The sequence below is a fragment of the Barbus barbus genome (assembly GCF_936440315.1).
Source record: "Barbus barbus genome assembly, chromosome: 47".
In the NCBI taxonomy this organism is placed as follows: domain Eukaryota; kingdom Metazoa; phylum Chordata; class Actinopteri; order Cypriniformes; family Cyprinidae; genus Barbus; species Barbus barbus.
This window is the reverse complement of record NC_136725.1, coordinates 9185974-9202271: the sequence shown is the minus strand read 5'-3', so window position 1 is coordinate 9202271 and position 16298 is coordinate 9185974. Positions and strand designations below refer to the sequence as shown.

Sequence of the window (16298 nt, the reverse complement as noted above, 5' to 3'; positions counted from 1 at the left end):
TTACTATCTGTGTCCTGTCCTGTTGCTGTCATTCTGTCGCACTGTGGAGCTACTGTTACTAAAACAAATTCCTCGTATGTGCAAACATACCTGGCAATAAAGCTGATTCTGATTCTAATTCTGACGGCACCCATTCATGCCCCCCCCCCTCTTTTTTTTCTTAAACTATCCCTTTGATATGGATGCATTTTCTTTATAGTAATGAATTTATCTAAACTAGAATGCTCATGTTTTACAACACAGTTGTAACACATTTCAATGCAAAGGCCATTTTCAGAAAGGAAAGTGATTTTATGAATCATGGAGAATCAGGGAGGCGGGAGTCTGCGTCAGGAGATAAGGAGGTGTGTGTGTGTTGGTATGCAGTGGTGGGTAGCATAAGGACCTGGAATAATTACTCCCTGGAGAGGAGTGAGATTACAGCCCTGAGCCCACTCCATCCATCCATTACATAAGAGTGGAACAGCTGCCGATCTGCAGCGTGTGAATGAGCATGTTGTGTGCTCTCTGTTTCTGTGGGTTGGTTCTGAGTTGGAAAGAAAGGGAGTTCATGCATAGACCGTTGTGATTTATGAATATGAATCTTTCTGGTTGCCTTGGAAACCAAGCAGATAAGATATTTCCACATTGTATCTGGTACCTGATCACCTAACTAAACCCACAGCTCTGCTGAAAATGGATACACTTAGAACAGCTAATCAGAGTCCTTGTATTCTCTAGTTAGAAATAATGCTGAATGTTTTCTTTGCATTATTATGCCAATATTATATATTAAGTTGTACATCTTTGCCAATGAACACTGAAATAACTTGTAGTTATCTAATGCAGGGCTTCACAAAGTTCTTTTTTTTTTTTTTTTTTTTGGTTAGCTGAATATATTTTGCCTAAACTATTTACTTGAAGAACTGCTAAAACACTTATGAAAATTAACCATGATTTTACTATAGTAAAAGTGTAGCGACCGTGTTTTTGGCGTATTTCTTACCATTCGTATAACCACAATTTTATTAGAAATACCAAGGATAAACTATGGTTAGACTAGCAAAACCATGGCTAATTTTGTAAGGGGAGAATACACTATTGCTAGATCTCAAACAGTAGATTATTTATCATTGTTATATCGTCATATTGCCCAGTAAAACTGCTCAGTGTTAAGAATTAAGCCATTATAGAAGTAACAGAACTTACTGTAAGCTGCTTTGAAATGATGTGTATTGAGGACGCTATGCAAATAAATACCTTGTCTTGAATGAACCAAGTTGAAGATTCCTTTCTATTAGAGATGCCGAACAAGGATGCGAGTGATCAAATAAATGAATGAATGAAACTTAATCCGTGCAGAAAGTGGCCGGGTATTAACGAGCTGCTGCATATAACATTTCCATATATGATTTTCTTCTATTTGTGGTATGAGGGCTTACAGTTTAATGTAAATCACTGTATCTATAATATAATAAATCTACAGAGATGAAGTTACAGTTTAATTTTCATAGTGTTTCATAGAGTTCCATAGTGAATGTAGACATATTATTTTATGTTTATATGATTGAACTTCAGTGATTCAAGATCGCGTTGGAATGATCAACGCTTACTGTGTCATCAATTGCCATAGGCCTTATCAATGTCTGCAGGTAAAACCTCTGCTTTTTCGTGGAGAAAGCACGTTTTTCACACTGGCCATGCAAAGGGCTATGGCAATTGACGATACAGTAAGCATTAAATCACTCCAGCGTAATCTTAAGTAGAATAATATAAACATTAAATAATATAACGTCTACATTCACTACTATTCAGTCTCCGCTGTATCTCCCGTGACGTAAATTCCCAGAATGCATTGCCGCTGTGACGACACATTCCCATTCTGACTTTTAAATCAAAACATACTCATAATTTTATGACATCAATTACCGTTACACAGTCTAAATGTTATTATTTATTATTATTTTACTTTTAATTTAATTAGAAGTAGGCCATCAGCGCCCCCTACAAATTAAAACTCCTTACCGAACGGGCGTATGAACCTTTCATATTCTGCTTTATTAATATTAATAGTAATATTATTCTTATGAACTAAGCACTGACTGTATTACTTTGAGTCCAAGTTCAAAATAAAACTCTATGAACCGCTCCATTGTGAACATACTAGCTGTAACCACTGCAAGCTGTGAAGTAAACGGGAAGAGTTTGTCCGAACAATACTGGTTTTGCGAGAGAACGCAAAAGTTTTGCGAGAGAAATGTCTGTTGAAAAATATTTTTTTCCTCCCACCCCAAAGTTTTCCCACCACCATGTCTCTTAAAGGGCTCCGTACTTATGCTTGCTCATCAAAGCTGCATTAATGTGATCAAAAATACAGTAAAAACAGGAATATGTGAAATATTATTATAAATATAGTTTCTGTGATGCAAAGCTGAATTTTAAGCATCATTACGCCAGTCTGTGTCTCATGATCTTTCAGAAGTTGTTTTAAAATGCTGGTTTGGTGCTCAAGAAGCATTTCTTATTATTACCAATGTTGAATATAGTTGCTAAATATTTTTGTGCAAACTCTGATACATTTTCTTCTTTTCAGACTTCTTCATTTGTAGCATTCTAAATGTTTTACTGTCAATTTCGATTAATTTAATATTTCCTTTCTGAATAGAAGCACTCTTTTCTTTTAAAAAATGTGTACCTTATTTTTCCTCAAAGAAAACTTTTATCTTTTAAATCTATCAGACTTGTCAAAGCCAGCCAATCAAGAGCTTGCTATAGCTCTAGAAAGCCTTTCACTTTTGCTTTCCAGTGATGTGTGCAATATACAGAGATGAGCAGTGGACTGTGGTCTGTGGGTGTGCTGTCTGAGGCTGTGACTATCTGTGTTTTGGTAAATTGAGTTGTTTCCAGTCCCGGTTGTCACTAAATAGTTTGGGCTGCAATAGTAAGCACCAGGTGCACAGACTTTTGCTTTTCCAACTGATCTAATCCAACATGCCAGCTATGCCCACCATGGTTTGAGTTCAGGGAAGGTATCTTAGAGACTCTGAGTGTTTGCAATCAATGAACACTTGATTTAATTAACTGATTGAGCTGTCTAATTAACTAGTTTTATTTATTTGTAGTTTTTTTTAAATCTTCATAATTAGTTAGGTAATTGTCATGTTATTTAACTGCAGGTTTCAAACATCATTTTCAGCCTGTTTTCTTTCTTGTGCAGTCAACGGTGAAAGCAATTTAATCATTTTTCTAGATGCGATGTGAACTGAAAGCTGTCCACTATGTAATAATTGTTTCAAAGGGATTTGAAAGCCAGTATACTGTCAAGACTCCATCTGAACAGATTCATAATACCCGATTAGCAGATGACAAGCCTTTTATTTTACAGATTTGTCCCAACAAGACTTTTTTGGCCATCTGCTAAACCACACTGCTCTGTTTGAATGAATGCATAATGTTGATACCAATATCTAAAAAAGCAGGATGGCAAGTGGCTGATATAACACTACCATTCACAGTTTTGGGATCAGAATGACTTTTTAAATTTTTTTTATGTATTTTATCATGCATTTTAATCAAATTTATGGTAAAATGTAGTATTGTTAAATATTAGTACAATTTAAAATGAGTGTTTTCTATTTTAATATGTTTTTAAATGTAATTTATTCCTTAATTTTCAGCATGCGTTGCTCCAGTCTTCAGTGTTATTTGGTGCTCAAAAACATTCTTATTATTATCAGTGTTGAAGACAGCTGTGCTGCTAAATATTTTTTGGAAACCATGATGCTTTATTTCTGGAATTCTTTTATAAATAGAGCATTAAAGATTATAGTATTACAAAAGATTTATTTGACTTCTAATCAGTTTAATGCATAATAAAAGAATTCTACTGATATCAAACTTTTTTTTCTTTGAGATCACTACACTAATCAGATCTCTTTAGAAACACTTTGATCAAATGCAAATGATTTTTATTTTTTTTATTTTTTTACAAGCTGATGATTACAGTGATCAGAAAGCTGGGGTTCTGTCCTCATGGGCTCAGCTCTGTACCCTGAGTTCAACTGTCTTAAACACTCTCCCAGCTGCTCAGGTCCAGCCTACAGCCAAACACACACACACACACACACACACACAAACTTGATCAGTCGCCACCTGCTCTGTTCTTATGCATGTATAAGTAGAGACTGCTTGTCACTGTTAGGCTTTCAGGGGTGAAAAAGGGGCATGTTTGAGTGCACTAAACAGCTTTAAACACTACCGAAGAAAAAGTGTCTGAAATAATGATAAGCTGTGTTCTTTCTGTTTGTGTGTGAGGGTGTAAGGTCATTGTATGAATTGTTGGGAACAGGAGGCCTGTGCAAGGATTAAGCTGGCTGCTCACATGCTGTTAGATCAGGCATCTGGCATTGCACACACACACACAGACACACACAATACTTCTCGCTGTTTCAGTGATGACACTTTACACAACATGTCTGTGGAGAACAGAGGACTTTTACCGCTCTGTAAGTTTTTAGAAATTACTGCTGCTTTTAAACATTTTCATGTGCATGTTGTCAGTATGGATTATTCTAACAGTTTGTTTTATAATAGTATTGCTATTACTGTTTATCAGTTGTTGAAACTTTGCATTCCCTGTTTTTCAGACTGTCACCTACGTTTCTTTGAGATGTGGGATTTGCATACATTTAAATCTTTGGTCTCACTTTCAATGTATTTTTCCACTTTAAAGGCAGACACATCTAAATCACATTTTAAGTAAGCTTGTTGGTGTTTGTACCAACTTAAATGCTTGAATAAACTGTGTTATTGATATGTATTGAACTTGCATCACTGGACCACGCAGGCATCTGTAGGAGGAATAACAAATGGAGTCTTTTTATTAGGTTTTATTTACATGTAAATGAATTCCCTCTCTAAGATACAATAGACTGCAAGCTGCTTGAATGATGCTTCTTTTGTTAGGTGAAAAATGCCTGTTTTGTAGTACAGCTTTGGCCACATTATATTGTCTCTATTATAAGCATTATAAGCTTTACATGCATTATCACATTCAAAGCACCAATGCAGTCTCTCTATTATGAAGTATGGTTAGCTGATTGGATGTTTTCCCCGCTAAAAACTGTTTTTGTCTGTGGATGAATAGACTTATACCACAGTTCTTCTTTCTGGTCTTCGAATCTGATTGGCTGAGAGGTCTTTCCAGCCATGAGATATTCTACCAGTATCACTACAAAACTTTTCTAAGCAAGTGTTATGGCAAAGGAGCAACCCACTATAATTTTACAAAAATATTGAGTTAACTATAATAAAAAATTGTTTAATTAACTATAATTTTACGAAACATTTTTAAAATACGTGTATTTTTTCAATTAATATGTAATTAAAACTGCAGGTATAGAAATACTGAAATTAGAAAATGTTATTTGTTAGTTTTAAAAGAAGTATAGCTTGCCATGTTGCAATATAGTTACAGTTTCAAATGCCATGCAAACTACCCACATACTTTTATTCAGTATAGGTTTGCATCCCTGCAGGTTTGTAATATTTCCTGTCGTATGCTACCATCATAATGCATCATGTTGTCATCATAAAGTCATTGATACTACAGTAAAACCGATGCAATATTACCCACTTCTGTCAAAAAATTTATAAAACAAGAAAGATTAAAATAAAACTGCAGAAAGATTCTTACATGTTCTATAAATCCAATGTTAATTTATGATTTCATTGTTTTAGTGTGATATTTAGGCAGAAATTGATTACTATGGTATTTTATTGTTAGTTTTTGACAGTATAATTAATTTTAACACCAGCTCATAAGATTTAATTTCTGTATTTAGTGTTTTTTTTTTTTTTTTTTTTTTTAATGCTTTGTATATTTTGACTGTCATCTTTTGCTGGGAATACTCCATCCATACATACCATATGGGCACTCCAAACACACAGAATGGTCTTTTCTTTTATCTCTTATCTCAGAGCACAAGCTTAGTTCATTCCAAGGCAGGATCTGTAGCATTTACTATGGCATATGGTGGCTGGATTCACGGCAGAGCTGCTGACTTTTACCCACCATGCATTGTGGCGTAATGTAGCTGTTGCTTTTAAATCTGTGTTGTTCAGGCTCTAAGATCAGAGCTCTCCAGATGGTTACTGCAAGTGCTTGCACTCTACTTTTAAATATTTGGCTATCTCTGACGTCTTTGTTGAGCATCTCTCGAGGCAGGGCAGAAGAGACTTGGTCCACAATAGTAATACAGCTCACAGCACCACCGACCTTGTTTAGTATCACTTAACGTAATGACTTTTGTGTCTTCTCAGAAAATTTGGTACATAGAAATACAAGAACAATTCAAATGTTCAAATAATATATATTTGCAAAAACCGATAACTAAATTTTTTTTAATTTTCAAAAATCATTTGTTTATTATGTTATCATGTTTTTATTGTGTTAGTTAGCTGTATTCTTTTGTTACTTTTACTTTATATCAAAATAACCCAACTGCAGTTTGATGGAGTTATCTGTTTTTGCAAATAAACCCTTCATACATATATATATTAGACAGATAAAATAAATAAATACATTGACCCTCTAGCACTCTATTACACTCTATAATTCTGTATTATTTTTTTATTCTATCTATTTGTTTTCTTTATATTTATTATACAAAAAATTACCCTCGAACACTACATATTTACTTATTTTTTTTACAGGTGTATATATTACAGGTATATATTATTATTGATCTTCGATCAAATAAAGTTTATTGTTTGGTTTCTGTGTGGACCTGCTTTTGCTGCTCTTGTCATTTACCTACTACATGCACGAACCGGTGGGCGGGGCTGAAAAGGCAGCGATGTAGAAGCAGGTGTTGATCTTCATCTGTGGAGGCAGTGTTTAGCCATTACGTCATAAAGTGGCATATTCCAAACCTGTTGTTTTGGTAGATTGGCTTCAATATAAGCTGTTTTTAGACTAACGAGATGGTTTTGAGTTCTGAAACATACAGAATGTTTTTATAGCACAATGACCTCTTATATTAAGAGAATTTGGGAATTTATTAAGGGATTAATAATAATAATAATAATAATAATAAATTTATTAATTTTATTAAATATTAAGGGAATTTGGATTTCTCAGTTCATGACCTATTTAAAATGTTCCTACACATCTTATATTTATGTAAATAACTGCTTAGTTGTTGTGAAGTTATGGAGTGTAAATTAATGGAAAGCCCTATATATTTTCACATTATGATTTGACTTGGAGACTGTTTGACTAAGCTAGCTAGAAATTTGTGTCTAATCACACTTTTTGACCCAGAAACACAAATTAATCTGTACCATGGCTGCCACTCAAATCTGCAGCTTTCATTTTCTGAATAAACAAGCATGTGTTTGCCTGCTCATTCTCTGTCTCGCTCTCTCAACCTCCTTTTCTTACTGTGCTGGATTCATTTAAATGCCAATGAATCAATCTAATAAATTGCCTGTATTTAATTTGATCTGCTGCCAGCTACAGATTGTTGTTTTTTGATCAAAAAAAAAAAAAAAAGTAGGCAAAGTGTAGTGTGGAAACTACTACAGAGTTTGAGTAGGTATTAAAAAGACATTTATAGTGTGTTTCTCTCTCTCTCTCTCTCTCTTGCATAGATATCCAGGAGTTTTATGAAGTGACCCTGCTGAACTCTCAGAAGAGCTGTGAGCAGAAGCTGGTGGAGGTGAATCACATGGCTGAGCAGTGGGAACACACTGCCACCAACTCAACCTCACCCACAGAGGGTCCGCAGCCAGCCTCCACACCGTCAGAGGTGAGACAAAAACAAAAAGTATAACAAACATTTTAATTATCATTTTAGGAGGTCTTAAATTAGAGTATGGAAAATTGTGATACTGCCTAAAGTGATTGTTAAACTTCAAAAGTCCATGATTTCATTAAATAAACAATGAGTACTGCATGTACAAATTAAAACGCTGCATAGTACATTCTACAGGCTAGCCTAATTATTTCAGAACAGTTCACAATAAATGGATCCCGTGCATTGATACCAAGCAATTGCTTATGACAATGTTTACTTTATGGTGTTATGGTGTTCATCTTTTTGAATGAGCAGCCAGTAATAGTGAAACATAGACTTTTCAAAATAAGACTCACAGTGAATTTTGGGCTTGTTTATATTTAAAAGTCCTGCATTATGCAAGAAGGTTTTATTATTTTTATTTTTGGTATTTTGGTTGCACATTAAACTACCTGGCTTCTGGCATTTAATTCACAGTCATCTATTTATAGCTTCTGTCTGGGCTGGCCCTTCATTAGAATTAAAGACTAATGGTGTGTGGATGTCACAGTTCTCTCAGGGAACACGGAGCAAGAGAACGAGGAGATGAGGAAACACGGAGAATTCACAATTAGAGTCTTTAATATCCAGAAGGTAACACAGATCACAGGCAGGGAAGACAATTCAAGGACCGACAAACACTAACTGAAAGGACTGGGGCTTTTAAAGACAGGATAACAAGGGAACTAAGGAGACACACCTGGAATCAAATAATACAGTCAACATGAGGGAGAAACTGGGTCACAGAACACATGGGGAGCAAAACACACAAAACAGTCCATAATCCTGACAGTGGACACCAAAAGCAAATTTAATTTAATTATTTTTATTTTATTTAATTATTTGTGCTGGTAGATTACATACAAAGTCAAAGCAAAGAAAACATCCCGTGAGTAGCGCAATACAAATATTAAATGTATTTGTTAGATGAAAGTATTGGCACATTGATTATTGCAGTTTGTTATGCAGTGTTTATACATTTTCAAGTATTAATAATAACAGAATTATTAAAACCTAGTGTGTAACTTTTTCTGTCCTAATACATACATACATACATGCCAAACCTTACCTTAAGGTCTAGCAAAGGACTTAAAAGATTTTATCAAATTTACGGAGACAATGAGATGAGACATTTGAGAGCATAGAGAAAAAAATATGTATTGTCTGGGAAGTTATTTTACAAATGTCTTCAAATAAGAAGTTATCTAAAGGATGAGATTAAAATAAAATCTTTAGATGATATTCACCCACCTGTTGCGTTTTATGATAAAAGTTAGTGAAATTAATAGACTATATAACTTAATAGGATGAATAACTAATATTTTCAAAGAAATTAAGGATGGGGGTTTATATAATATTAAAACAAAATAGGAAATTGAATTAGACAATAAAATAGCAGAAGGAGATTGGAAACAAAGTTTAAAAGAAAATTAAATCTCCATATTGGCAAGAATATGCTTGGAAAATTAGTATGCAATATTTTGGTATGGGCAGCTTGCATGTTTTGAAAAGCACTATGAATGCTGAAAAGTATATAAAGGTTTGAGAGCAACATATGCTCCCCTCCAGATGACGTGTTTTTCATCAGGATGATGCAAAACCATATACTGCAGCTATTACAACAGCATGGCTTCGTAGTAGAAGAGTCCAGGTGCTGAATTGGCCTGCCTGCAGTCCAGATCTTTCACCTATAGAGAACATTTAGTACATCATTAAACGAAAAATACGTCAACGACAACCACAGACTCTTCAGCAGCTGGAAACCTATATCAGGCAAGAATGGGACCAAATTCCAAAACCAAAACTCAAGAGACTCATAACCTCGATGCCCAGACGTCTACAAAATGTTTTGAAAAGAAGAGGAGATGCTACACCATGATAAACATGCCAACTATTTTGAGACCTGTAGCAGGCATCAAATTTGAAATGGGCTCATTTTGTGCATAAAATTGTGAAATTTCTCAGTTTAAACATTGGTTACACTTTATTTCGATAGTCCACTTTAGACATTCTACTAACTATAAGTAACTTTATAACTACATGTCAACTAATTCTCATTAATTTACAACTACATGTCTACTAACTCTCAGGTTTAGGGTTAGTAGAATAAGTTGACATATACTTGCAAAGTTTCTAATAGTCAGTATGTTGTATGTTGTGAACCCATCAAAATAAAGTGTTAGAAGTTATTAAGCAGACAGTCTACTAATGCTCTAATGACTGCTAGTTGACATGTAGTTGCAAAGTTACTTGCTGTTAGTAGAATGTCTAAAGTGGACTATCGAAATAAAGTGTTACCTAAACATTTATGTTATCTGTGTTCTATTGTGAATAAAATATTGGCTCATGTGATTTGAAATTCTTTTAGCTTTCATTTTATTTAAATATACAAAACGTCCCAACATTTCTGAAATTCGGGTTGTAAATACACACACATGCATGTATATATTTAAGGAAAATGTTATATTTCTATATACAATATTTAGATATTTCTATTTCTATAATAAAAAGTAAAAGTTGTAGATAGCATGTTTGTTCAGAGAGGCCACGCCCCATTCTGCCTCGGAGAACTCTGCCAGTCTAGGCGACTGACTGCATGTGTCCCTCATGTCAAAATACTCTGTGTTCAAGCTAAAAGTAATTTGATGGTTTATTTTGAATCTTTCTGAAGTCTATAGCTTGTTGTGTTGGCCAGTTGAAGAGAGGACAGTCCCCTTGGGGGAGGTTTTATTTCTCAGTATAGAGTCAGTTGACAAAACTCTGGAGTCTCTCGTAACTTCAGTGACTGCTCGTTGTTTTACTTTGCTGTTTTTGGAGACATAAAGTAGACATTGATGTACATAAAAATGACATGCAGTACAGTGAAAATATAGAGGTTTTAATCTTCCAGATTTATTCTTCCATTGCTATTTAATCTTGATGCTGCTCTTGGAGAAAATATAGACATTAAAGAAATCTTGTTCTTATGGGTTAGGGTTAGGGTTCTTATGGAAAATCTCATGTGATTTTCTTTTTAATTTTCTCTTAAAATGCTGGAAAAGCTGTATGTGCTGTAAGTGTTTGAGGCTGTGATGACGTTGAGTGGAAAAGACCTGTGACAGTATAATTAAAGGCAGTGAATGAAGCTGTAGATATCTGAAGAATACAAATGGCTCCACAGAGCTGTATGTAGGCAGCTCTCTTTGTCTTCTCAGACGCTGGTGAATTCTGCAGCATTGCTCAGGACTGCTGACACATCAGCACTTACAAAAGCATAAAACATGTCAGTCAAACACATACTGATAAAATGGTACAAGTGTACTAGAGACGTCATGTGATTAATGAATCCAATTTACTGAGAACGTGAGATACTGGATTGAAAAGGGCCTCAGACGAGATTCTTGTTGCTCAGCGGATTGCATTTAAAAAAATGCAGAGCACAAAGATTAAGATAAGCTTGTTGTATTTTAAATAACTGCATAATTAAATACAAAACTTAATCTCAGTTTCAAATAAGCATACAAGGTTTCCAAGTCTGAAATATGATTTATATATTCCTATATTGCTTGGTGTTTTTATTTATTGTGTAGTATTTTGTCAGGTTGATCAATATTTGTTTTATTGTACCATTGCACATGCAGTCGACAATGTATATTCAGTATTTTTTTTGCATCCAGCCACTAGGGGGAAGCTGTCTCTGTGTGAGCTGTGTGTCTTGATCCCACTGTCTCATGGTCTCATAAGACACAAGGACGTGATGACATCAGCATTTTTAAATATGTAGATGACCTCACTGAACATTTAAACTTTGACATTCAAAACAAGTTAGCTATTACATAATAAAATTCACAAAAATCAATGCACTTCTTATGTTAATGCCATTGTTTGCCAGTTGTCACTGTCATTTCTTTTAAAATAAATTAATACTTACATTAAGGATGTATTAAATTGACTAAAATTTACAAAATTTAAAAGAGATGTCCGTTTTAAATACTGTTCTTTTGAATTTTCAATTATTCAAAAAATTAGTTTCAACAATAATAATAATGAATCATTTCTTTAAGCATCATATCAGCATATTAAAATGATTTCTGAAGGATCTTGTGTGACTGAAGGCTTAGCCATTATTAAATTACATTTTAAAATATATTAAAATAGAAATGGTTATTTCGAATTGTAATATTTTTTCACAATATTACTTACTGTATTTAAGTTATGTATTCAAAAAATGCAGCCTTGTACACAGTACTTAACAAAATAGGTGTATGTGTGTGAGTGCTCTCTGTGTTTGTGCTGCTACGGTTGGCTGTTATTGCACTGTTATGTAAGTGTTGTGTTTGTGAATTTTAGACTGATGTGTCTGGCTCTCTCTTCAGCTTGCCTTATATATTATTTGTGGACAGAATTTCCTTGCAGAATTTCAACTTAATTATGTGACTACAGATAAAATGTTTTAAATTAAACATTAATGTATAAAAGCAATATTGCACTCAAAATCATGCTTTTAGTCTGAATATCAGCCATGCTCATGAAAATCAACAGCTCATTTGATTTTTGTCATATTGTTTGAATGAATATCAAGAATATCAATATTTTTCTTCTTGTTTAAGACACTCAAATGTACCAGACGTTAGAGAGTGTTTTCATCTGAAAGAGTGTGTTTTTGTCCTCAGCTGAGAGAAGGGAGTCACATGGAGCTGACAGTAGAAGAGCCTGCTGCAGGAAGCACCAATACAGAGGTGAGAAACACACACACACACACACACACACACACACACACAGTCTTTCCACATTCTGTTCAGTATTCTGACAGATGCAGATTGTCATATGGCAGTGTTTACACCAACTTCGCATGAGTAATGCAGGCAGAGAGGTTTTTCCCTTACCTCCACCGGATGATTTATATCCATTTGGAGGATATAAATCATCAGACTGTTGATAAGTGCTATATCGATTAAACAGTGAGAGGTTTTAAGATGAGTTTTTCATAACATAGCAATCCATTGTCAAAATCAAAAGGCCGGAACATTGAGTGTTTGTCACATTGCTTGAGTGTTTGTCAGTTTATATACTATTACTGTTTGTACTGCTGGGTCTAGAGTGTATAAGAAATAGTATTGAAAACCATATTATTTACATACTATTATAATATTTATTAATATTTTGAATGAGCTTTTGTTGTTGTTCGTTTTTACATTACATTTTACATTTACATACATTTTACATTTTAGCTTGTGGCACACATTTAAAGGCAGCACAAATCAAAATGAATCCTATTTACTTTTTAAAATAAATATCATTGGTCTTCATGTGATTTTCTTCCTAAATATCTCCCTAAATATGAATCAATTATATCATATTCGGTCGATGAGCCAATCAAATAATGTTTAATAAAAGTCCTACCCAATATTATTTCCTGTTAAATATTTAGTCACACTTGGCACTGCAAATCCATTTCATGTTGTCTTTATTCTCATCCCTTAACACACAAGTCCTCTGTCTGGCTCACTCAGAGTTCATTTGGGAAAATTCAGAGTTGTTGTTTATCTGAGAAATTATTGAAAGAAAGCTTATTGTAGTATTTAACTGTAATGTGGAAGTTATCTGTTCAGCGGAGCTGATCGGTGACAGCGGCGTTCATGAGAGACTCGTCCTCTCTTGGAGAAAGCTTTCTTAATTACCTCTACACTATCTCGCAAGGGAACTCCATGCTCCATGGGGAATTTAAAAATGGGAGAGAAAGAAAAAAAAAACTTGAAATTAAGATAAGCTTTCACCTCATTAAAACATCTACCTTCTCAGAAAAGTTTGAGTCCAAAAGTTTGAAGATCTGACATTTTTAATGCATTCTCAGCATTCAGCATTTAAAATAAAATGGGTTTGGGAAACCTTTGGAACAGAGGGATTTAAAATGTGTCTTGCGTCCTTTGTCTGTATGCACTGTTAATGGGTGGCTAGCGTTGAAGTTTTAGCTGTGTATTTGTGTGTGTGTGGAGCCTGTTTTTCTGCCCTTTTTTGCCAGCACAGCTCCCATCTCGGAGGCGTGTTGATCTCCCGTAATTGCCACCACTGTCTAATGCTCTCAGCATTTACCTAGCTGTGAGAAATACTCGTACATGCAAAAACACATAAAAACCTGTTTCTGAGCTAGGATCATTTCAAAATGAAAACTATTTCAGCCCATGTCATAGAGGGCAATGTACTGTGTAATTACGCTGACCTTGTGTCAGTGTGAATTCAATTGTGCTTTGTAACAATATGAGCCTTCAGTTTGTCGATCTGTGTTATGAGTGACCCACATATACTCAAGACCAAACCAAGGACTCTGAGTTTTAGACATCCGTGGCTTTTATGTTTTTGAAAAGAGGGCAGAGCCAATTATAGACAGGCACAAAGACAAATCCAAATATAGCTGGAATAATACAGATCTGTGGAAGTCCAGACAGCAGGGTGGAGGTCGAAACGAGAGCTTTTGCTTTTTCTGAATGAATCTGTGGCGATTCCCTCTTTTGTTTCTCAAGTGGGACACCTGAGTGTCTTGAGGTCACTTGGTTTGTAGATTCTCACACACAGAGTCTCTGCAGATGTCACGTCTGCACACATGAGCGAGCAGCAGTGCCCGCAGGTGTGTCGTCTGTGTTTATAGCTGCTCTGTGCATTCGGTGCTCATACAGACACACACACACAATACACATAGCTTTGTTGTTGAGTCGGATTGCAATGTTGTATCCTGCTAAATCAGAGTCATCCGTAGAAAATGAGCTTACGCTGAAATAGCGAGGGAGTTGTGGACACAAAGCCTCAGGCCAAAATAAAAAGTCTTAATCTTGCTTACCCAAGAGGTTTACTTTATGTATATCGTTGTTCTCATTAGAAAAACATGTAGTATGGATTGCGGGTCTGTCCTGCTGACCCGGGCATGGGTGATATGAGGGTAAAGAGGGCTTGAATGATAAGCTTAAACTCTTAGTAGTTACAAAGAAAATACTTTATACATATATATAACATAACTTTAACTCTCAGAATCAGTTGAGTTGTATTTAGACTAATATGTGCACCACCAAAATAATTTCCTTAATCTGTATAGTTGTCAGTAAGAAATATTTAAACTTTTATTAAACAAAATAAATTGACTTGTAAAAAAAAATTTGTATAATATTGTATAACATATCTTTTGAATTTTTCTTGCTCCATTGACATAGTTTTGTCATGTTGTACACATACATCTATCAAAATGTAATGAGGATTATGCCTAAAACAAAGAAAAACAATGATAATAAAAAATTATATGAACTACCATACAAAACTTTGGGCTTTTTAAAAATGTTTTTAATAGACTGACAAAATTGTTCTGTTTTTTTAGAGCCCTGTTCTAGTCCTTTATTAATTTTTGTAAACTTTCAAGATTGTGAGGGGCCTCTCTTCTGGAAACAGGGTTAGCATTGTTAGCATAGTGGACAGTGTGCTAATAGTTTGCTGAGAGTTCATGTAAGGAGAACATAAAACAGAACTTGGCACTAAAACAAAGATTCTCCTCGCCAAGTTCACGTTTGAGCGTAAGAGCCACTGTCTCAATGTCCTGACGACCTCGTTTCTTAATTATTCCCACATGTCTGTGGGAAAGTGTTGTGGAGAGGAAGTTAAAGCACTCGGTCTATAATGTGATCACTCAAAGCGGCTTTGAGGCCCATCTGCTGAAGGGCTTTAGCGTGTGTGTGTTTGTGTGCGTGCATGAGAAGCGAGATGTAGACATAATGTGTGCAGAGGCTATTGAGATGCTAGATGCAGAATGAAAGCCATGATCAGGGTGCTGTTTTGCGAGGAGCTGGAATTGGAGGAGCTGGCAGTGTACAGGCAGCAGGTAAGACTGACGAGAAAATGAGCAAGATAAGAAAGATAGCAGATCTGGGAAATAGTAATGTTACTTTAAGAACTACTGCTCCGTGCCAGACAATCCGGTGGTCATCAGCTGGAAAGCCAGGTGGAATTTTAAGTGCTTGAAGATGCTTTGTAGAAATGTGTATTTGTATTTGTACAGGTATGCTGTGTGCTCTTTTTTTCTCCTTGAACAGAGATTTTTTTTATTTTTACACATGCAACAGCAGTGCATAGTGTTCCTTTGATTCTTTTGAGTTTGATTCTTTGAGTTTTTATTCCAAGCTATTTTTCCAAGAAGCAGTTTCAATTGTATTTAATTTGATTGATTGCTTTAATTTGAATTTATTTTGAGGTGTATCATCTCATTTTTCAAAGGGTTCCCCAGCATGTTGAACTAAATGATTCATTCACAACTCTAGAGTTTATTTTTCCATATAGCAGTATTAATATTATTATTATTATTATTATTATTATTATTATTATTATTATATAGTGCTACAAACACAGCAAGCCTGAAGCTCTTTTATAATTTTATATATTTTATTTATATTATGTTTATTTTTATATTATACTTTTATACATAGAAAAATCATGATTAGATATTATTTACTGTCTTACGATTCT

The 16298-nt window shown here is 34.7% G+C and overlaps 1 protein-coding gene across 3 annotated transcripts in view; it reads left to right on the top strand.

The window, feature by feature from the left end:
• Positions 1–16298, top strand: part of LOC306865956 (disks large homolog 2-like) — a gene marked incomplete at its 5' end in the record, with an annotated part of 212325 nt that overhangs the window by 10412 nt on the left and 185615 nt on the right. The window contains 3 exons of one of the 3 annotated variants that reach the window (XM_079410830.1): positions 4409–4484; positions 7633–7790; positions 12470–12535. In XM_079410830.1, coding sequence (XP_079266956.1) covers positions 4451–4484; positions 7633–7790; positions 12470–12535 — 258 coding nt within the window. Of the gene's footprint in view, positions 1–4408; positions 4485–7632; positions 7791–12469; positions 12536–15543; positions 15658–16298 lie in introns of those variants that run through there. The other 2 variants (XM_079410832.1, XM_079410831.1) reach the window with 2 other exon arrangements.